The sequence below is a fragment of the Eupeodes corollae genome, chromosome 1, assembly GCF_945859685.1.
Source record: "Eupeodes corollae chromosome 1, idEupCoro1.1, whole genome shotgun sequence".
Taxonomy (NCBI): Eukaryota; Metazoa; Arthropoda; class Insecta; order Diptera; family Syrphidae; genus Eupeodes; species Eupeodes corollae.
In genome coordinates this window covers 107,375,936-107,400,669 of record NC_079147.1, presented here as the reverse complement: position 1 = coordinate 107,400,669, position 24,734 = coordinate 107,375,936, and the positions used below count along the sequence as shown (strand labels likewise).

The 24,734-nt window shown below is 33.3% G+C and overlaps 1 protein-coding gene across 2 annotated transcripts in view; it reads left to right on the top strand.

The window, feature by feature from the left end:
• LOC129942728 (zinc finger protein 91) overlaps nucleotides 1-23,929 on the top strand; it is a 35,252-nt gene extending 11,323 nt beyond the window's left edge. The window contains exons 1-4 of one of the 2 annotated variants that reach the window (XM_056051773.1): nucleotides 1,505-2,205; nucleotides 16,204-17,338; nucleotides 17,412-17,602; nucleotides 23,171-23,928. In XM_056051773.1, coding sequence (XP_055907748.1) covers nucleotides 16,235-17,338; nucleotides 17,412-17,602; nucleotides 23,171-23,564 — 1,689 coding nt within the window. In that variant the 5' untranslated portion in view covers nucleotides 1,505-2,205; nucleotides 16,204-16,234 and the 3' untranslated portion in view covers nucleotides 23,565-23,928. Of the gene's footprint in view, nucleotides 1-1,504; nucleotides 2,206-16,203; nucleotides 17,339-17,411; nucleotides 17,603-23,170 lie in introns of those variants that run through there. The other variant, XM_056051774.1, reaches the window with a different exon arrangement.
• The last annotated feature ends 805 nt before the right edge of the window (nucleotides 23,930-24,734 follow it).

The window sequence follows — 24,734 nt, the reverse complement described above, 5'->3', positions numbered from 1 at the left end:
TGCCATAATGAAACTTTATATTAAAAAAGGAAAATAATCAAAACAAATATTTTAAATTTGTTTTATTTATGTTTTCTTTTGAAACCTCAAAATGAATGACCCCGTATATGTTGATGCTGCTATCATCTCAACACACATAAATTCGCTGATACTTTTATTATCCTGAAATTGTGTTATTCCAAACAAGAAAAAATTCCAGTTCAAGCTTTTCTGTCTTCCTTTTCATCTAGGATCCGGGTTTTGAGTAGTTGGAAAACAGCAATTACAGAAACAGAAAAGTTTCTTAATGACCGACAATATGGCTTTCATAACATTAGTGAAATAATTCTTAACATAGTTTTGGAGAAACTATGATTATTGCAATTGATATTTCAAAGACATTTGAAAAAGTCTTTCAGCTAGCTCTCTTAAATTTAAAATTTAAAGAAAAAAAGGAGCATCATGGTTCATTTTTAACAAAACTTATTTGGGCCTTGTGTTTTAATTAAATAAGAATTAAACCCTTTGCTTTCGGTCTTTTATCCCTCTCAGTAGAATGTAAGAATTGTTGGTCACTGTGCTGTATGTAATGCAACAAAAATGCACACCCTGTTATTATTTATTATAAATTCTCTAAGATATCCCTACCTCCATCAAAAATGAATACTTTTATAATAAGTTGTTTTTCTATTAAAAGTAGCATGTAATCAGAATTTGTAAACATTAATTGGAATAAAATTGAAATACTTTTATCCAATTCATTTGCAAAATGAATGTTTTAAAAGAATACAAAAAGATAAACCTCAAAAATAGTTTATCCATCACTTTGTTAAATTTAAAACCCTAACCATTGCTTTTAAAGATTTCAATTTTTCATTTTTCAAGACATCTTTCAGTAGAGGTACCTAAATATGTCACCCTACCTACCATAATCCACTCCATCAATACTTCTATATCCTTTCCCAAAAACGCAATTTTGTTGAAGCTTAAAAATAGAAGGCAGGACAATCAGAGGTTTTATTTTTGTTGTATAGAACTTGGCAATCAGTAGACATTTTATTGCTTCGCAAAACCACAAAAGGCTATAAAAAGTTCCACTACTACCGAACTGGCTTTTGTTCGCTTTTATCAAATAACGGTATGTTCTGTTTAGCTGATACGGATGGCGATGGCGGCAGCAGCATGCAGGCGAAGGGCGAATATTGAGTATTATAGTGTGTAGTTCATCGACATGGGGGCGTTCCTAAGGGGCATTCCAATGGGACTTGTTGCTTTGCCCAGTTATCCATAATCCTTAGGCTAAGAAAAAAAAAACCAAAGAAGCCCAGTAAAAATGTTAACAAAATAACTGTAGGCGTTAACGAACATGCGCTGTAACGTTTTCAACATCCCAACATTGTAGCAGATGGTTGGAGATGCTTCTACAAACTCTACAAAATAAAAATAAACTCTTAAGCACTCCGATACAGTTACCCGGTTGGGGGATGAAGCTATGCCAGTGTATGGATCTCTAGAGCATGGCGACGGACGCGGCAATTCGTCAAAAATTCACATGTAAAGGATTGCTCTCTATTGTTGTCATCGTCGCTCTTTAGGTTGTTGATGGGACGATAGAGAAAGGGACAAAAATAGCTTTAGACGAACGAAATTCCCTGCATACGTTGCGGGTGAATAAAGAAGAGTCCTGCATTGGCGTGAACTTTGACTAAGGATGGTACGGTACGGCTACGGTTTTTATGACATCGAATCAAATGGAATTCATTTGTTGTGCGACAGGTGCGCTATGAACAAGGATACAAAGTTTATTTGTCTTCAGTTCCTTGCCAACAACTGCCAGGATAACATCACGGTCGTGCATTGTATATTTCTAAGGCGTTATTAATCCTTTTTTTAATCACAAACAAATAACATAGTTATTGTTTTATTTTTTGAGCTGTGAAAAAAAAAAAATAATAATTTAAAAAAAGTGTACAGCCTAAAAGTATGCTAAAAGTGGAACTTAAGTTTTTATGTTTAACATTAAAAAAGTGATAAATAAAATTGTATAAGTGCCGGTTTAAAAATACACTTACTCGTATAATTATTTGTATTTAGTGCCTCGTTTGATAAATCGAAAAGATCCAGCTATACAACTTAATTTAATTAGAGGAACAAAATTAAAAGTTCGTGTAAAAAAATATTTTGTTTTACTTTTAATTAGAATCCGGCATTAGGAAAGATATCTAGGTTTGTAATTTTGTATTTTTGTTTGTTGATTTTTAATAAGAAACAAAAAAAGAGGCTTTGATGAGACCCACACTGATAACTTTCCATATTCGGGCCTGTTCGTAAAATTTAACTAAATATTAATAACATCATTTTGTGTAAGATACAAAAGTTTAAAGTCAATAAATATCTTATATCAAAAACCATTATTTCTTATAGAAAAATGCCAATTGGTCTTTAACAAACAAAAAATATCTTATGTAAAAAACAATGCAATGATTTTGAAGTTAATTCGTTCAATCATTCTCGAGAAAGATATTCGAGTCTAAAATCATTTTTACCACGAAAGCACAATTTTTATTTCTAAAAAGCATATAAAAACCAAATCTTCAAATAAATGTCCGCTCTAACGAAAACTTGCAAATTGTTTTTTCCAACTTTTTGTATTTTTTTAGGTTTCTTATTATATGTAACAACAATTTAACTTACATTTTTATAAAAAAAAAATTAAAAGATGTCAAATATGTAAGCCTTTGATGCTTAACATTGATCTGGAGAAAATTCGTTTTTTATTCCGAAAATATTCGTGATAACACATTTTGTATTTATAAAGAAAAAAAAGTTTTTTTTTGATTTGTTCGATTTTATACAAATTTGGTATCACTAAGTGTTGTAATAAATTCAATAAAGAAGCTTCTATAATTAAATTGGTTCGAGAAATATTTTTGGCCAGCCAAATTTTCATGTCTTTTCTTAAAATAACTATTACTCGTATAAGAAAACCACTTTTGATACATTTTTTTTAAAGTCCTTTTTTGAGATTTTGCCGACAAAATCTAGTATCCCGAACGTACTAACATCGCTCTAAAAGCTTTGTACTTAGATTTCAAGGAACGACAGGGGCCCAGAATGCACATTTAACGCGAATTAATTTCTCGCTTTGTAAAAACCAAAAAAATGACAAAAAATCATAAGTTATAGTAGCTTTTTGGATAATAGAAGTTGCATTTTACCAAAACAAAACAAATCTCTTGTTTTTTCTTTAGTAAAAGGTAAGGAATTTGTGTTTTAGGGGATTATATTTCCTTCTAGTTAATTTTTTTTCTTTTTAAAACATTTTCACTATAAACTTAATTCAGATATGATAGGATCTCTGATGACAACAAAAAATAATTATAAAGATCAATGTTAGTATGCTCAGCTGTTTCTTTTCTGCTTCTATGTTCTCTTATGAACTTAAAATCTTTATTTTTGGCCTCTTGTGATTCCTCTCCTAACTGTCCAAAAGGCAAAATTGCTTGCTTAATAACTTCAGATCCATTAATAAGCACTTTGTGAACACTAGTCGCTATATTACGAGTATACCACGGATCGAGGATACGTACTGTTTTGCAGTTTACAGGGAATACTCATTACATTTAGTGACATCTATTTCGTATCCAGATAAATCGATTGCATAATAATATAGAAGCGATAAATTAAAGTCTCATCCAACCCCGTCACTTCAGTCGACTTTTTATAATTTTCAAAAAAAGTTCTTGCCGTATTTGTAGATCCATATCCAGGTTCCGGCTGGTCAATAATGATGGCCAATGCTTGCCTCAATTTATAAACGATTTCCATTTTCTTGACTCTACTAAACTTTTATTATCACCTCTGACCTGCCAAGATTTGATGTGCAATCTACATGGTATATGCATATTGATTTTCAATCTTGGGATTTTTGTGGATCACATTTTGTAGATTATTCATTGCTGATGGCTCTTCTTAACATATGTAACAGCTTTGTGTAGACTTCGTATCGGTGGATGTGTGATAAAACTTGCCATCCACTATTGTAAGCACAAGATTAAAGTCGATATTCTGATATTGTTATCTCTGCAAATTTGCAATTTGCTCTTTAATGTTATTGACCTCTGATTTAGTAATTTCTGGTGTTTCTTTGGGAAAAATAATTTTAATAGCTCTGCAAAACCGTGTGGAAGATGGTACTTTATTTTGCCATATAATATTCGTATCAAAACAGATGACTCTTCTGCTGATGAGCTACTAAGTATTCTATAATAACTTTGACTACCGTCTATACAACATTTACTAACCAGAGTAAATAAATTGCTAGTTGATGTCAGAAGTACTTCTTTTTGAATTTCACATAACATATTCATTGTCAAATTAAGCAAATCTTGTAATTTAATCTCCATGAACATGAGCGGCATCTCGCTGACCACTCTTCCATAACGCAGATTGAGTTGCACGTGAAAGTTCCTCCAAAGAGTTATTGGCAACCATATTTTATCCTTTTTTCTTGTTGACTTCTAATACCAGCCTCAAGGAAATTTTTTGATGGCCTTCCAGCTTTTGAGAGCCCAGGTTGACTACCCACACCTTCATTACCAAACAATTTCATTTTGGTTTCAAGCCATGTTTTATTGAGTTTCAAAAATCTAAGTTGGTAGTTATTTGGTTTTTTCCAACAGATTCAACATTTTTCACAAAATTTTACAACTAACTTTGAATACCTTCGTTTTCCAGGTGCTTAGTGTTGTAAATATGCAATTCTAATGATCTTACACATTTAGTCCAAGTTAATATTTTGAATTTTAACCATTCCTCAAATAAATCATTTCAAAAAAAAAAAAAAATACTGGGTCAACGCGGGGACTTACATTTTGTTCCGGTTATATTTCTTAATATATGTACTAACTAATACAAACGTAAGTAATGTCTGCAATGATCTGCCATTTTAAATAAGACTCGATCTATTTTAACTTTTATCAAAAATACTATAACAACTAAACAACGGAATAACCAAAAATATATAAAAATACTTACTGTTTTTTATGGTAGATATAATATATAAAGCATTAAGAAATCACAAAAAAAATGCACCGATAAACATTCAACGACGTAACGAAATCTGCAAACGCGTGTAACTCTTTGTTTTGATAATAAGTAAATTGTTAAGAATTTGTTATCTTTGGTATTGCCATACTACTGAAGTATTTACAACAATCATTAACTTAATGCCTTATTACATAGTTTCGGTGTCCAGCATTCGATTTAATGGGGTTTGGATCAAATTATTATATGTCAGAAATTTTAATAAATAAGTTTTGGATGTATATTCTGGACCACAGTAGAACGTCGAGAAATATCAACATTTTAAGTTCGATATTAATTTACAATAACTTTCTGTGGGAAAATGTTTATGGTTTTTATATTGTAAGAGTTGGCATTTCTCAAACATTACATTGAATTAAATTTAAAGACCCAAACTAAAAATAATGCATGATTGGTTTTGACTAATTTGACACATTTTTTCTTTATAAAATACATTTACGGTCAATTACTTGACAAAGTTCTAGTCTCTAAAAATCATATTTTTGATAAATTGGGACTCAATTGAGTTCTATCTTCTTATATATAAAATTTTCCTGTCACAGTGTTAGTTGCCATAATCCTCCGAAACGGCTTAACCAATTTAAATGAAATTTTGCATATACATTCGGTAGGTTTGAGAATAGGTTTTTATCTATTTATTATATTCCTAAAAGCTATGGTTGAATTGCATCAACATCGTACACGGTGCAACGATCTTACGATAGTAGGTATTCAGTGACGCTATGTTCAATTAAGTATTCATTGCTATTGAAGATCTTTGCATTATCATTGCCAAATTACCACTCATTAATTCCTATATGCATTCACGAAATGGAAATGCATCTTATTTAATAGAATCTGAATGGAATCGTGAACAGCAATACAATAATGTAGAAATGGAAGCGATTGTTGCTGGCAATGTTTTTTTATTAATGAATGAAGAACAAAGAACCGTTTTTAAACACACCATGCTCGCAGTTTCGGCAGGACAAGGTGGAACCGGAAAAACAATCCTTATTTTGATAACTCTCGCTAAAATACGACCAAAAAAAAAATCATTCATGGCCACAGTGCTGAAACAGTGTAAAATAGTCATTTTTGATGAATGCCCTATGGCACACAAACATTCGCTTGAGGCGTTAAATTCAAAGATATAAAATCAACGACATACTATTTGGCGGCACTCTTTTCAGGTGATTTCAGACAAACATTTCCCGTTATTCCGCGTTCAACTTACGGTGATGAGATCAACGCGTGCTTAAAATCATTGCCACTGTGGCGTTATGTTAGAAAAATACAACTGAAAGTAAACATGCGTGTTCAAATGCTTTTAGATCCATCCACTGAAACATTCCCAAAACAGCTTTTAGATAAAGGTGACAAAAAGTTACTACAGATGAAACTGGATGCATTAAACTACCGGTCGATTTCTGCACGATTATTGTCTCACCAGAACGTCTCATTGACCAGATATTTCCCGATTTCAACAGACAATATAAAAATCATAATTGGCCGGCAGAAAGAGCAAACAATGTGGATGTCAACTAAATAAATCTCAAGATGCAACATTTGTTACCAGGAAACTTGGTGTTATACAAATCTATTTATAGTTTGTGGTTCTACCGAAGCTGTAAATTATCCAACTGAGTTTTTTGATGAAAAATGTTATTGAAGCGATAATTCTAAATGGCAAATTCCAAATTAGAAATATATTATTGCCGCAAATCCCTATTATACCCACAGATGTGCCAATTCAATTCAAACGCCTTCAATTTGCATTTGCAATGACTATCAATAAGTCTCAATGCCAAACAATGTCTGTCTGTGGCTTAGATTTGAGCATGTCATGTTTTTTACACGGAATTATACGTGGCGTGCTTTCGAGTGGGCAAACCATAGAGTTTATTTGTATTGGGGAAAGATGGGATCACAAAAAATATTGTACACTCTGTTGCATCAAGTAGAACTCGAGGCATGATGGTTAGTGCGTTGGACTGTCATGCAAGGGGTCTTGGGTTCAATCCCTGCCTGCGCCACCTTAATAATAAAAAAAAAAATTATTTTCGCGGGTACTGCCTCTTGCGACGAATTGACAAATCCTTCAAGAGTAACTCTTGTCATGAAAAAGTGCTTTCTCAAATTAGCCGCTCGGATTCGGCCTTAAATTGTAGGTCCCTTCCATTCCTGACAACAGTACTCGCACACAGGAATGGTTGAGAGTTGTAAGTCAGTGGGCCCTGGTTCACAACGGACTGTTGCGCCACTCCATTTGATTTTTTTTTTGTTGCAGCAAGGAATTGATATTTTTTTTGTCTCTATACCTCTCCCACTTATTTACCATACTTACAATAAGTTATTTATTTCTAGCAAAATATTCTCTACAAATTGTTTATATGACAAAAAAACGATTGTCGGGTCAGCTAGTATTTTTATAAAATATATATAACGATAAACGGTTTGCCAAAAAGTAATACAAAGAAGCTGCAGAGCGTAAAATGCCGTCACAGTTTCATAAAGCGTAAACGTTACATATGCATTTAAACCTATTGAACTATTAACTTTTCGTACGCTCTTTTTAAGGTTTACATATATTTCACATTAATTGGTGAGAGGACATAATATGATATATAGAATATTAGAATTCGAATTTTTAGAATATTATTGAGCCTGCACAGATCCATCCAATTTAAAATAGTCAATATTTTCATGGATAACATGCCCAGATAAAAGTGTAGATACGTAAATTGGTTTAAAGATGACAATAGGCCCGTTTTTAAACTCGATAACAATCTCTTGGCTGAATCCATTGAACACACGATTTCTAAAAACTGTTCAATATACATAATTATTATTATTATATTTTTATAAATTCTTTATTTTTTTCAATTTAATTTTGTACAAAGTTCATTAAAGATTATGGTACTGCTATTCTAATGATTTAAAACAAAAAAGCATTGTAGAGCATGAGTGATATTTTAGAAACTATTACTATACATTTGAGCATGTTCACAAAATTTGTACAATTTATACCAACCCCGAGCACCATTTAATATTTCGTGAAGACTATTGACAGACAAATAACTTTCTTGGTTATACAATCACTGAATTTCTTGAAAAATTGGACACACAGCTATAAAATGGTAAACATCTTCTAGTTCTCTTCTGTTACGTTACAAATTTGCTGCAAATCAACTCTATGGAGGATGAAATTAAGGTTGAGAATTTCCACCTTTGCTTTAGAAACTGTACTTATTAAATTGGCAAAGTTTTCAACATTTAAATAGCTTTCTTCCGTAGGTATTCCGTGATTGAGTTTACTATAAATATTTCTAGAAGAAGACACTGATGCTCTGGTCAAGTGTTGATCGAATATTGCATCATCTATTCTTGAGGTGATAGTCGCAGAAAAATCGTGCCACTCATGCAGATTTCGTTCAGTTATTGAAAACATGATGTAGTGAGGTATAGCCAGCTGGTTCCATTCCCTGAAAGGTGATGCATTTGTATGCAATAGTCTAACCAATATCAATTTATGAAGACTGGTATCCCTTCTTCTCATCACTCTCATATAATAGTCTGAAGTAGCCTTAAGGTTTCTTATATAGATTGGTGGTAATACTGTTTCGACATGAGTTGCGTAGGTCGGCGTGGAGTTCGGCAAACGAAAAATGTCTTTGGGCCAACTCAAGCTCTTCGAAAGGAGTAACCCCAAATGCTTGTATCCCATAGCACATACAGGAGTTGACTGTATAGCATTAAAAACCTTGAATTTTGACGAATGGTCAATATCGAGATTTGTAAAAAAAAGTCGGATACATTGAATTCAATGCTAACTTAGCTTCACTGCTTTTTTTTCTTGGCGTGCTTGAAAAAGTTTAAGTTATACGTAAACAGAACTCCTAGATACTTAAATTTACGTACACATTCGATCCGTTCGCTACCAAGTCTCCAGGCTTCTTCAGGAGCTTTTCTACATTCTCGGTTTTCAATCATCATTGCTTTTGTTTTTTGAACGTTAATTTTCAGAATCCATGTTTTACAGTACGACTGTAATTTATTAATTTGAAGTGGCAGTGAAAAAGGATTGCCAGCTAGTAATATAAATTCGTCAGTATAGAGCAAAACTTTGTTGAGAGTTCCCGCAAAGATTACGTCAACCGGTAGAATATCAGGAATATCATCAACAAACAGAGCGAATATCAGAGGGCTCAAAATGCCTGCTTGTGGAACGCCTGCCGTTGTTTCGAACCACTCTGGCAGTTTAGATCCATCCCATACAGTTGTGTTTGAAGATTTCAGAAATTGAAAATGCATCAAAAGTTTTCGTGATATTCCCATATTTGGGAGCTTATAAAACATAGCCTGTCTGTTTACTGTGTCGAATGCAGCTTTGAAATCAACGAAACAGACATAAAGTTGTTTTTTTTTTTTTTTTAATCTGATTTCTAGCTAAGCTAGTCAATGCAAATATGTGATCCATAGTGGTGAACCCAGAGCGGAAGCCAGCTTTAAATATGCTGAGAATATTAGTTCCTTCAGTTCAGGCAGATAATCTATCATAAAGAATTCTAGAAAATATCTTTTTAAGCGAGTTAAGAATGGATATTCCCTGTAGTCCACAGGATGATTAGGATCTCCTTTCTTAAATATTATAAAAATGAGGGCTTTAGTAAAATTTGAAGGAACACAAGCATTTTCATAGAGGAGGTTGAAGAAATAAAGAATGTAGGTCTTTAAACTATTGTTCAAATTTTTGAAAAACTCTGCTGGTATTCCATCGCTTACAGGTGCTTTGTTGTTTGACATTTTCATAAGAGTTATTTCCAATTTACTTAACGATATTAAGCAGTGTTCAAGATAATACTTTCTTTAATTTATATTAAATGCATGATATGATATTTAAGAGATTGAAGGTCTCGTAATAAATTTCTTTTGATCTCTTAATAAATAAGATGTTTTTTAAATGTTCAAATCTGAAATGAAATCCAATGAAACACAAAAGCACCATTTCTATTTCGAAAAATAGTAAGACTATAGAAATCAAATCTTTAAATAATAATAACCGCTCTAACCAAAAATGGCAAATTGTTTCTTAATTTTGTTTGTAAAATAATAATAACCGCTCTAACAAAAAATGGCAAATTTTTTCTTAATTTTGTTTGTAAAATGTCAGAATTTTGAGTAAAAAACTATCTACGGGGTGCTATAAAAATTGCAAAACAAGGACATGTTAGAACTCAAAAACATTTTTAAAATGAAGTTTCCTTGATAAACCGAGAATTATAGATAGTGTTTTCATTTATTTTAGAACTTCGTCAAAAAATTGGCTACATTAAACAATATCAAAATAATCAACCAATTCGTCTTGCACCAACTCTTCATGAGGTTAGAGATTTCTATGTGCTTATTAAGGATTAAAATTAAGGAACTGTGCAGAACTGTAATGAATGCAGAATTCAATTTATATTTGTTTTACAGTGTTTATTTAGTCGTACAACAGATTTCCATCTGCAGTTTGAATGAACAATAATCATTCTCAAGTTTAGTTTGCTATTTCAGAAACTTCATATTTTCAAGATACTTATAGCAAGAAAAATGCATCTTTCAATTTGAAAAGGCAGCAAGAAAAAGAAAAACGCATCCATTATAGAACAAACTACATTTCGAAGATTAACTTGATCCTCCAATATTTCTAAAACAATTTGGTGCAAAGAATGGATTCGTCTTATAAAGCTTAACAATGCTCCCATCTGTTAGCGACCTTATTTTCTTGAATCTTTATAGTGACGGTTAAATCTCGCAGTGTCTTTTTCTTTATAAAAAAAATACAATATACCGTTTTTAAACAAAAGTTTTTTTTTCATATTTATTCAAAATAGTAAGAGCATTTCTTGACTAATTTAAAAAAATGTTTGTATTTAAAATTTAATAAATTAGGTGTTGCCACTGTCCGTTGAAAACTAGTGCCTAGTGAATTACAACTCTCAACTATTCCTGTGTGCGAGTAATATTCTTATGGAATGATGGAGGGGACCTACAGTTTTAAGCCAACTACGAATGGCTAATTTGAGAAAACACTTTTCATGACAAGAATTGTTCTTGGAGGGCTTGTCAATTCCTCGCAAGAGACAGACTAGTGAACCATCACTTTACTACGTGTAATGCGATTTATCTATTTAGAAATACCAATACTTCTCTACCCCAAAACAAAGGTCTCAAGCAAATTGACCTATGTAACAGATGCAAGATCTCATACAGCCCTATTCTGCTATTCACGTGGATAAAAGAATACCTTGTAGTATTACCGACGTTACCGACATACACAGATTCATTTCGAATGAATAGCAAAATAATGATTAGTAAAAATTCAAGTAAAATTCCCCCCGATGAATAGCAGAATAGGCCTGATAGTGACGAAGGCGACGGATTTCGATAGTTTTATAAATCCATTTTTATATAATCCTGTATTTTTGTAGTGTTAATTTTGAGTTAAGACTCGAGTTATATTGCATCTACAATGAACCGAAAGGTGCGTTTTGTAAGTAATGCAAGACTTCGTGTGGAAAACCTAGACTTTATTCTAGCATCTTTTATTGAAATCACAGAAAGATGTAAAGTGCCAAAAACTTCACAAAATGTTATTTGTTTTAACGAAAGGTATACATACCCAAGGGTTATTCACTTAATCCAAAAAGTCTTCGTACAGCAGCCTAAATTTAGTATTTTTTTGAAAAATAGTACTAGAAATAAATCTAAAAACCAAAGTGATAACGTTGAAAAAAGTGTGTTTCCACCTTCACCAAATTTAAAAAAATTGTGATTATGATTTTTAAAATACTTGTTTTTAATATATTGTTATTATAAATATTTTATCTAAGAATCAACAAAAAGAAATCTGCTGTACGGAAACTTTTTGAACTATGTGTATAAGGTTTGCCCACTTTTTCGATCTAAATGCAATGGAAATCATTTACAATAATCCAACAACTTTATTATTGGTTAGATTGATATGTTCAATTTAAATGAAATTTGACTTTGTTGGAGTTACTTTGCGGCGGTCGATTCGTTGACACCAATTATAGGTGACTCAGCCATTCATTCCAATGTTCATTCCAATGTCACATCGTCTGCTTGTTAGAATAAACCAATTACTTTATATAAAAAATATCGAAAGAGGCGACCAATCGACTGGTAAATTCCTTGATGTGGTGATGAATGGCTTGTGGCATCACCCTGTTGAAACCACAAGTCCATATTTTTCAAATTGTAATTATGGCAGGTTAACAGTGGCCACTCATAGTAACTTGACCAACGTTATCGTCAATGAAAAAATATGGCCCAAAAACTAGAACGCGCCGCCGCGCCCACATGAAAACGGTACCAAACAATTTGTTCTTGTAGATTAACAATAAATAAATTGACAGTCACAGTTCCATAAATAGTGAAAGGGTGCGTTCACAATTAAATTGCCCTTGAAATCTATGCCTTTTTTAAGGAAGAGTCTCTCGAAGACAGTTCGCAAGGCCTCTCCTCATAAGGCGAAGGGCATCCAAAGTAGTTTTCCATATTTTGTTTTGCATTGCAAGCTCTGAACGGTCATTCATTTTACACGCCATAAGCTCCTCTGCGAGTTCCATAAGGCTATCATTTCTGAATATATTTTTGATCTCCTTACTTGTTTTGAAATGTCGAAAAATTATAACAGGCGGTACCGCTGCTACGTTTAGTAAGTTGAAAAATACAACCATCAGCCAGCGCTGTTTTTGACGTGTTTAGAAATATATAAAAACCTTATGATCAAAAACATCGGGTCCACCTTTTGTTTTGTTGTTGTCAATTATCATCACAGGCTCATATTTAGAATCGGGGCTGGCTTTCTCGCATTTATTTTTTCTTTGATAACAAAACAACTTGATAGTTAGCCTTCGGAATATAATTCACCAACACCATTCTTTCAGGAAATCCAATGATAGGTGAGTGGACTGGCCACTACCGCTTCCTGTCATTAAGAAATTACTTTACTTCAGAGAGTCTTGGAACGTATCTTTTCATTTTGTAGATTATTCTAGGGTGTCCATAAAGTGTTTGAAAAAAAGAGAACTTTTTCAAAAATTCAAACTTATACGGTTATATTCCCCCCGCTCACCTCATCATCATCCAAATAAAAGATATGATCAAATGTTCGTTTCATAAAAGTATATACTTTATAAAAGAAGCATTAACTACAAACTAATTATAATAAATAACAGTAATTAGTAAAACTTAAATAAAAATTAATTTAAAATATTGCTGAATTCAAGTAGATAGACGTTCTACATTCACATTTTGTCCAGGAATACAAAAAAAGAACTGACACAATTTTAAAAAATAAATAAAATAAATTGGGTGGCGCGACAGTCCGTTGTGAACCAGGGCCTATTGACATACAACTCTCAACCATTTCTGTGTGCGAGTGCTGTTGTCAGAAATGGAAGGGACCTACAATTTTAGGCCGAATCCGAACGGCCAATTTGAGAAAGCCCTTTTTCATGAAAATATTTACTCTTGAAGGATTTGTCAATTCCTCGCAAGAGAATTAATTATTTTAAATTAAGGTGGCACAGGCAGGGATTGAACCCAAGACCCCTTGCATGACGGTCCAACGCACTAACCATCATGCCACGGGTACTACTCACATTTTTAAAAGCTCTGAATAAAATTCTATATTTGAACACGAATTAAAGAAACTGACCCACATTTCAACAGATATTTTGTTTTTAAAATTTTAATTTTGAAGTTCTTTCGAAAGAAACTTGTTTAAATAGCAAAATTGGTCAAATAACTTGGAGTCATCCAACAAAACTTTTTTAGAAATTAGGTAATCGATACTTTTTTCTAAGTCTTCCCATATTAACCCTCCGATGCCAAGTGGGGTTCCCATCACCCCACTACGTTTTATAAAACCTCAAAAGAATACCTTTCTCAGTTTCTTTTAATGTAAATACTCGATCTTTAATAAATTATATGATAATTGATTTTCAGTTTCATTACTGTTTTTTTTTTTTTATAAAAGTTGATGGGGCGATGAACAACAGCAGATGTAATTCACTAAGGCAAAAAAATTGAACTGTCCACTTTTCTAAATACTCATAGGACTTTTTGTAACGATTAAAGCAGTCTTTCTTCGTCTTCAAATCCTTTTTTAACTAAATTATTAAGAATTGATTTTGTAGCTAGAGGAATAAAATGTTGATCATATCTGTTCTTTAAAATAGTTTGAAGAAAATCTAAAACCTAGATAGGTTCGTATTGCAATGCTTTATTTTAGTGGAACTAAAAAGTTTATTTTTTTTAATAAAAAGGGAGTAAGATTACTATTTTTCAGGCACCATCATTTATAAAAAGAAAATAGAGGAGAAAAAAAAACATAAATAAAAAGAGTACAAAAAAAGGATTTCATGGAAAAAGAAAGAACAAGAAAGATCGGAATCCAAAAAGAGAACACGTACTCTTTAAAAGAGATGTTCTGGAAACCCTAGATTATTCATAAGATGTTGCGATTTTTATTGAGCTACTTCGAGTCTACGGGAGTGAAAAAGTCATCGATTATAAGGTTGCGCCCGGTGTTGAAATATGCTGGCATCAACGACATCACAACACCATATCCACAACCAAGTTCTGTACTTTGATCAGAGAACTTTTATTAACCACTTGGTTTACTGAATATTAAAAAGTTGTAGACGCTTAGCAGTTGAGTTATAAATTACTTTTTGAGCTTTATATTTATTTTAGTATTTCCAATACAAAATTTTTCATATACCACCACAACACGATTTTACATTTACAGCCAAAACTGTTAATTGTAATTGAAATACAAATTAGAAATAATAATTCGTACAAATGTATAGACCTACTCAAGATCTTGAGAATCCTGTGGAAATGTTGAAATCTGCTTACAGGTTATTAAATAAGGCAAACTGGAAATCTCCATCAAAGCATTTTCTGTCAGTTCTGAAGTGACACAAATTTGAGAATATATTTTCAGATGATATGACAGATTAATTTTCTATTGAAATTTCAACTGTATGAAAATCATTCATAAATAAGTTAGTTCAAATTACTATTTATACTATTTTACTAAATTGATAAATATGTAATTGTTATTCTGTGGCCATGAATTGTGAATCTTGTCGGTTAAATAAGTCTTCAGTATTAATCCCCATTTAAAATTCTCCGTTTTGCTTCACTTTGACTAAAATAATGGAAGTCATCGTAAAAAGCAAAATGATGTTTCATTTTCCTTAAAAATTCTGAAGGAATCTTTTTAAATATCACTTGCATTTTTCTAATCTTGCAGAGGGATCAGTGGCGTGATGATAAGTGCGAGATGCCTGTGCCAGTTCTTTTTCTATTGTACTGCCTCTTGCGAGGAATTGACCAATCCTCCAAAAGTAGTTCTTATCATGGAAAGTAAATTCTTAAATTAGACGTTTGGATTTGGCATATGAACTGTAGGTCCCCTTCATCCCTAAAATGACTCAACTAGGAAGGATAATTCCTGGCGTTTTGAATGGCCCTTTGACTTTAGAAGTGACAACTGAAAAAACATGAATCTTTCAGGAAGCACACATTTAAAAGGAGTTATTCTTAGTATACAAAAAGCACAGTCAGCAGTCTTATTATCCATTCCATCAAGCTCTTTCTTCATCTTTATTTAAAGCTTTTTAGCAGTTCAATGTTAAATTCTACCTTAAAGTAATGCTCTTAAGACTCAAAGCTGTTGGCTTGCCTTTCATACTTCAAACACTTATACCTAAAAGTTAAGCTAATTTAATTTCTTTACTTGTTTTCCTATGTTTAAATTCCAGTGATTCACTTAAAACCTAACCGAAAACCATTTTTCCGTTTAAATTATTTACCCTTCAAACACAAAAGACGGTTTTTGCGGTTCAACCTTCTGTTGCAAAAATTATCTGGAACTTAGTTCCAAGTTTGTTTAAGGAAAAGCAGATCATGAACTAAGTATTTGTAAGACATTTAAACTGTTTAAACTCTTCGTCATCAAAATTGTACAATATCATTTTATCTTAAAAACAAACTAGCATTTCCTGTACTTTATCACCTTTATTTTGCAATTCTTATTAATCTCAAACATTTCAGGAACTACCCCTTATAAAATATACAAAAAGAAATGGAAAACCTTATGGAATACCGCATGCTACCGGCAATCAGTACATTTCCGCAATTCAATCGACCTATGTCAATTCTCTCGCCCTTGGACTTATCCTTACGTTCGTCTTCTATTCCAATTACACCACCATCAACACCCTCACCCCCAAGAAAGCGCACAAAAATGTTCGAAGAGCAAAACATTTGGCGTCCACATTCCCTAAGCTACTTTGACGGAACACCTTTCGTGGGTCAGCACCGTGTGGCGGAAAATCCAATCACCAGCATTAACAGGACAACAAGTTCAAGTTCCCCATCAAAACAACCAGAAGACGACAATGACTGTTGCTTCAAGGATAAATCACGAACTGCCAGCAGCAATGTGGAGGGTGGTGGTGAGAGTGAAGTCGATGGTCAATCGATAAATATTTCCGAAGATGAAACAATTATTCTGACCGAAGACGACGAAAACGACGTTGACGCCGATGCCGCATCCGATTCTGACAACGACGACGAGGAGTATGTCGACGTGCTGGGCAACGATGACGAAGAGTACAGCGCACCCCCGAAACAGCTATTTCTCCCTAATTCAGACGAGGAAAATATAAATCCTCCGAAGGCGCTTACTCGAGACAAATTAGTCTACGAGGACGAAGAATTACACAAGAAGGCCATGGATGGTTTCGCTAAGCTCTTTGTGAGGGATTTTAAGAACGACCCAAACCCCGCCACACAAACCGCACCAAAAATCAGTGAAGAACTGGCAAGCACTAGTGCTAGCGTTGTCCCTGAGTTCACCAAAAGTTCGAAGATGGAAAAGAAACGATTCAAAATGCGGAAACAGCTTTCGCTGGACGAGGACAATACCAGTCCTGTTTCGGGAACAATCATAAGAAAGCTGCGCGACGACGAAGAGCTGGTGGTGCGAAAAGGTGACATAGATCCAGCCTTCAATGTGGTCGAAATAACTGAGGAGGCAAAGGCGATTTTGGCGAGCATAGACAACAAAATTGGAGCGTACTTATGTCAGCTTTGCCGAACACTGTACGACGATGCCTTCCAACTGGCCCAGCATCGGTGTCCCCGCATCGTTCACATTGAATACAAGTGTTCCGAGTGTGAAAAGGTTTGTCGAACTTTTCCCTTAAGGGGATTTGATTTGTATTTGTCATTTTATTTTCTTTAATTTTTTGTTGTAGGTATTCAATTGTCCGGCTAATTTGGCATCGCACAGACGATGGCACAAACCGAAAACCGAAGCAATGGGGAGTTCACATCAATATAGAAAGCGTATTTCAGTTGAGGGTGAGACTGTCAAGCGTACCGATGGCGAAGAGTCAACTTCTGAGGGAATATTCAATTGCAATCAGTGTGGAAAATCATTTAGAAGGTACATATGATGTTTCTGATATTTTTTGAAAAGCGTTTTAATAAGAGTTTTGTCTTATTACATCATAAGAACATAACAATATATTTCAATCCTTTGTCGAAATTGATCACAGTTTGTTGAAATTTGTATTCGTATTTCTGTTTCTGTGGTAGCTAAGAATGCCTCAAGGGTCAGTAGTTGATTGGAAAGGGTCAATTTGGTTTAATTGGGCGGTTTAATACAAATGTATCTTCAAATTTTAAGCTTTTCAAGGGTATCGGAGAATAAAGGATGATTATTCAGTAGATATGTGCTTGAAGGTAAACTCAAGAAGTCAATTAGTTTAATATTCACCTAATCAATACTCAAACTTAATAATTTGAGTTGAAACGAAATTTAACTTTTAATTTGCCGTTTTTCCGCCATCTTGAAAGCAATGGTTTAAAATTGAACAAGTTAGTAAAATGTACTTACGTTATCTTTTGACGTTTCATTTTAATGACAACAAGCTTATGACCTAAATTAATTAAAAAAGATGAATTTTTAAGAAACATCTTTACAGTAGATAAAATATATTTGTTATTTAAATACAAACAATTTGATTTCTAAAGAAACACATTAAGGCCTTATACAAAATAATTTGGCGTAAGTTATACAAACTATTTAGCTCCTTTAAGACTAAATAATAAGTTTTATGTTTGCAATATAACTTTTCATGAGCAACTTTTGGAAGCCTTAAGCAGGCAAAACAATACAAGCAATAGTTTGTTGACGGGAGCTATTGTTTCACTTAATAATCTTACTTATTTGTATTAGTAGGTCAGTAATAATTTATATTTTTATTATAAAAGCCTAATACAAGACATTAAAAAGCAACGTGATTTTCACTGTCAAAGATCTTCAATTTGGTCTATAATTTAACCATTAATCGTCTTTCAAACGAAGTCATTGAATTTTATTATCAAAATGCGTGCTCTGTTAAGAAAGTTCATCACGCGCTTCTTCCATTTTATGATCAGTTAAATCGACCCACTGAAGCGGCTATTCAGGCTACTGTGACTAAATTTCTCACAAAATTTACATTTTTGGATATTAAACCACCAACACGCTTAGCTTATCTAGAGTGTGAACTAAAGAAAATATCGCAGCTGTATCGGCCAGTGTTAAAGATAACCATCAATTATCGATTCGTCGCCGTTCGCAGCAATTGGGCCTCTGTTACTCAAGAACGTGGAAAATTTTGCGGAAGGATTTAGGTGTGATGCCTTTCAAAATACGTACAATTTTTGGTGAATGCGCTTTTGGAAAGTTGGCAGAAGATCCACTTTTTTACCAAAAATTTGTGTTCAGCGACGAAGCTCATTTTTGGCTCAATGGGTACTTAAATAAGCAGAATTGTCGATTTTGGAGTGAATATCAGCCAGAACCATTGCAAGAGCTGCATCCAGAAAAAGTCACAGTTTGGTGCGGTTTATGGGCTGGTGGCATCATTGGATCGTACTTCTTCAAAGATGATGCGAATAGTAACGTAACTGTGAATAGTAGGCGCTACCGTGAGATGATATTAAACTTTTTTGTCCAAAATGAAGGAGCTTGACTTGCATGACGTGTGGTTTCAACAAGACGTTGCCAAATGCCACACAGCACTCGCAGCAATGGACTTATTGAGAGGCGAGTTCGGTGAACATTTTGTTTCACGTTCGCGACCGGTCAATTGGCCGCCTAGATCGTGCGATTTAACGCCTTTAGACAATTTTTAGTTGGGCTATGTTAAAGTTCATGTCCATAATTCAATCGACGCATTGGAAGACAACATTGAAGCATTTATTCGTGAGATACCGGCCGAAATGTTGGAAGGAGTATGCTAAAATTGGACTAAGCGGATGGAGTATTTGAATTCATTTGCACGAAATAATATTCAAACATTAAATTATATGGACCGTACTATCGATTCAAATAATGACTTCATGCGTTTTTCTGAATTGTATGTGTTTTTTTTTTAAATCACCCTTTAGAAGCTATAAGTTGTTAGTTGGGATTGTCATACTATAAAAACAAATGTCTGTACATAAAGATCTACAAATTGTATGTAATGCTTTGCAAAAGTAGGTGAAGAAAAATAGACTTTCATTTAAATTAAATAATGCAAATCCTTCTAAACCTTATGAAGATTGTGTGGTGGGAGATTTATGTTTTTAAACAGGATTATTTCAAAAAGTAATAAAAGGTGCACGAGGAGTGGTGTCATTAGAATCATTGATCGCACGTTCACTATCGGGGCATTTTTCAAGAGTAATGGTTTGTACACAACCCATCGACAGTTTTGTTCAAACTTTGGTAGACGACGAATGAGTGAAGTGATGAAGAGACGAGATTCAACAAATTTTTGGAAATGCCAAAATTCCAAAGAATTTTGGTGAATGACTAGCAAATGCTTACACGGGCCTCTGTCTGTGCCCAGCATTAGTCTGTTGTCTGTCCCTAAACATGGGAAATCTGCAAATCCGGCTCGAATGACCAAAAACTAGAATACTGTTTTTATGTTAAAGAAAAGCCGAAGGACAAAATGTTCTCAACTAGAAATTTAAGCAAAGTTTTAGAAAAATATGCTGGTTTGAAATATTCCAAAAGAAAAGACTTTGTCTTGTTCAAACTTGTAATTAGAATAATCTTTTTTATCTTATGACCTAGTGTACAATACAAAATATATACAATCCATTAATTTCGTTATATAATCTTGACATTCAAATGACATTTTTATCTTATTTAACAATTTGTGGAACGTATTTATTATTATTATTTAAAATGAACTAAATGAATTTTTAAAAAATTAATTAATGTTCAAATATTTTAAAGTTGTGCTTACATTTGCGCGAATTATTTACATTCGCACAGATGAATAGGTGGGTCCAGAGGTCCCGTACAACTGCTTTAGCTATAAACATTCCAAGGATACCCATAAACATTGCAGTGGTGAAAATTCACAAGTAGAGCAATTATTCATGAAATTTTATAAAACTATTTAGAGTTCCACTTCCATCCACTGAAAATTGAAATCGTTCAAGAACTCAAAGAACGTGATTTTGTTTCACGCAAACATTTTTGTAAGACGATGTTTGCAGCTTTTTCGTACTGTGAATTCAACTTTTTCTAGCGACGGTACTCCTTTTCATTTTAACAAGCACTTTAATAAAAAAAAAAAAATGCCGTTAATGGGCTCCAAAAACCTATAACCCTCGACTGAAATACCAAAAACCATTGCATTGACCAAGATAACTGATTGGTGCGCCTTATCCACGCATGGGATAATTAGACAATTTTAGAATGACCGACAAAAGATTACGGATTTCTTTTCCTGCAAGCTCATCCATCGTTATCATTGCACACGTGGTTATAACAGGATGGTGGTACCGCAAACACAGCCTGGGATTCAATGAGTTTGCTTCGGTAAGCTTTTCCTCAAAAACTTATCAGCCGCTTTGTGGCCATCCTGTGGCCACCGAGGTCCCCCGACTAAATTTTGAATTTTGTATGCGGCTACCTAAAAGAGAGAGGTTACATCAACATTCCCTGAAGTCTATTGAAGCTAAAAGAAAACAGTCGTGGAGAAATCAGCGCCATTGAGTCAAGTTTACTGCAGCGTATGGCACGTAGCACAAGGCTCCGTTTTGAACAGTGCGTGCAACTCGACGTATTTCAAATAAAAGAATATATCAAATAGACTTTTTTAATTTTAAATTTTCTAAATGTTTTGACCACTTCTTATTTTGGGAGCATTCCTACTTACTTTCTTAAGGTTGCGCTTCTGTCCTGGTGTACTAGGGTAGGGCCGCACCCTACAAACTTTTCCAATTACTTCCTTCCTACACTCTACGTTGGATAAGGTCATTTTCCACTTGAGTGCGCAACCTGATGAATAAAAGCATTCCTTTATATACATTTTTTAAGTTAATTAAGGCGCCATTTAAAAAGTCTATTTAACTGTTGTTCTAGTTTTTATTTCAAATAGTCCATTTCCATCTAATAAATTACTACCTAGTAGTGAAGTAAATATATTTAAGAGCAATTAGATCAAATTTTAAGTTTATTTTATAATTCATCTTTGGTAAACAATTAATTAATTTCAACAAAAACGCACTAAAAGATTTAAACAAGGCCTGGAAACCGTCGCTAATGAGTCTTGTTCTATTCGCATATTCGAATATTAAAGATACAGCCTTGACATTTTCAGAGAATATTTTTGAAAATACATGTTGTCAAAAAAGGGAAACAAAAAAACATTTGTTTAAAAATTGTACATTAAGTCTCCTTTATGTTTTTAAACGTTTATTGGAAATAGCCCACTGTGTGGAAAAACTAAGCCAAGTGAATTAAGACCAACTTTTTAAAAACTGGCCTTACTGTACTATAAAAAAAGTACAATTTGTCATATGGCACTTTGACAAAGCGAAGTAAGTTGAAAATATGTTGAGTAATAAGACCCACTTAATTTTACGATAAGTATATACAGTGATTATGCGGGGGCCATGCTGTGCTGACCCATTCAACCACACTGCTTTGGGGTAGATGCGAAGTTGAGTGTTTGCAAACCACAATGTTGAAAGTGAAATTAAACTAATTTGGTTTCATTTCTCTCCGTTTAAGTGTAATAACACCAACTGCTGGAAATTGCAAAAGAAAAATATAGTCAGTTTTTGTAAATTTGGCCTTATTTCACTTGGCTTTATTTCGAAGCGCAATAACAAACGGCACAATTTATTAAAGTAATTTAATGAAATTTGTTTTATTTTTCTATGCATAGATTTTGGAAATACCATAAGGCCATTTAACGATTCTTTTTTGTTTTTAATGAGATCAGAACAAACAAACAGACTTTTTGAATATTAACGTAAGATAGCCTACAAATTTTTACATAAAGCCATTATTTTTACAACTAAACTCTTTGAACCGTATGGCTCAATGGAGGTTATGACCCCCAAAGGCTTTTAATTTTTCAAAAAAGTTGTTGAAAATAAAAAAAAAGATAACCCAGAAAATGTTGCAGCATAATTTGTAAACTACTAGTAGCTATTTTCTTATTGCGAAAGCAACGTCACACGTCACATTTTTGTTGCGACAGCTTTTACGTGTAACATTAAAAAGGTTTATTTTGACTGTCGCTTATCAAAAGTCACCACCCCTGATTCTGCAGGCAAAATATTTTCAGATGAACCCTTGTTTCATTGGAAATGCGGTTTCTTCGGAAAAATCGGAATTGAAAGTGTGTACAATTTAAATTTTAAACTCAGATGAAATTTTTACCTCTCTACTCTCTAATGAATGTTTAAGGTGACTTTAGGGTTTTACCATACAATAACTTTGTTATCTTTTTTTTAGTTAATTTGGTTTAAGATTACGTTTTTCAACGTAGCGCTATCTATTTTCTCTTCGACTTTGGGCTCACTCTTTGTTACTCTTTTTAATTCGAGTCCGAGAATAAATTTAAGTTCATTTTTTAGTAATATTCATATTTACTAAATATTATTTAACTTACGTTCATGTATTTACATTTTTAGAAATTTAAAAACAAAATATATTTTTTCATTTCAGACAAGCATATCTTAAGAAACATCTAGCTTCACATCAAATGTTAGAAGAACTGAAGGCGATCGATTCGTATAAACAGACCAACAATGCATTTCCTCATAGTGCTTCTAATTTCACCTTCCACCAAGTCAACCATCAAGTTCATCATCATCAAACATCACAAAACCATCATTTCTTACATCATCCTCCTAAAACCTATTCAAATCATCCACCTGGAGCCCGATTTCCAAATTTATTCACAAACTTCGACCATCGAAGGTTTCATGTTCTCAGTGATTTGTATTTATCACATCAGCTTGATCGGTCTTCAGCATTTCAATACGTTCAAAATCAGAACATTCGAGGTCTGCCTATGGCACCTATGATTTCGCCTTTGATGCAAATGCCTGTGAAATGACAGGTTTTGAGACCAGTGCCAAGGATAGCACTGATAAATAGTACGACCACTAACTCTACCGCAACCAAAGTAGCATGCCACGAACAACAAAAATTACCAACAGCAGGAGTTGGTGGGGGCATTGCTTCTGCTGATGGTAATGCTGCCTCGTCAGTGCCATGGACAAATACTTCGGTGGAATTCACTAATTTATGAAGAACCTAAGAGGAGACAGTGCTGTAGGATAAATTGAGAGTCAAAAAGATCAAGAAACGTACGAGTATCATAAAGTTTAAGCATCATTATATTGATTATTGTCAACATCTTGCGAATGTACCTTTAGAAGTATAGATATTATAAATAGGAATTAAATTGTTAACAAATAAATGTTTGTTCATTTTATTTAAATATTTTTTGAAATCCTTACTGATTATAGAAAGATGGTAGAAAAAATGCATGACCGCCAGAAGCCTAAGCATATTTGAGCTTATCCATTGTCAAATGCACTAAAAAAGGCATTATTGAATTTGGTTAATTTGTGTATTAAGACATGCACTCATCATAATTATGATCATAAAAATCACAGCAAAGTGATACTCACCACGATTGATTACTCCAAAAAACATTGTCGTTTTTGGAAGCGAGCTTAGAAAATCCGTCAGCAATACCAACATGGAAAGCAATGAGTAGGTTCTAAGTAGCCCTATAGAAAGTACTTGAAACAGTTAGAGAAATTCGCGTTTCTGTCCCACAGACACGATTTACGAAGAAATTAAAAGCACACCTTGCTAAGGGTAATAAAAATTCGTGCATAGATTGTTAAGGTAAACATTCATTACGCGTCTGTCCTTCGTTTTTGCAGAAATCAGTTTTAAATAGAATTCAAATAATAAGATCAAATAAAGCATGTTCCAATTGATTGATATTTCTTTATTTTCGTATAACTGTTATTTTTGATAAGCTACCGCACAGTTTACATACAGAGATTTGATATTTTTCTATGATATCTTTCTGCTGAACAAGTTTATTAATTTGTATATGAAATTTAGTTAATATTAATTAAAGTAATAATTTTGAAGGAAAATACAAACAAAACCTTCAACTCAAATTGAAAAGGAAGAATACATTTTGACTCAATTTAAATTAAGATTTCTAAACTTTTGTCTAAAAGTATGAAAGTAAAAAAGGTAA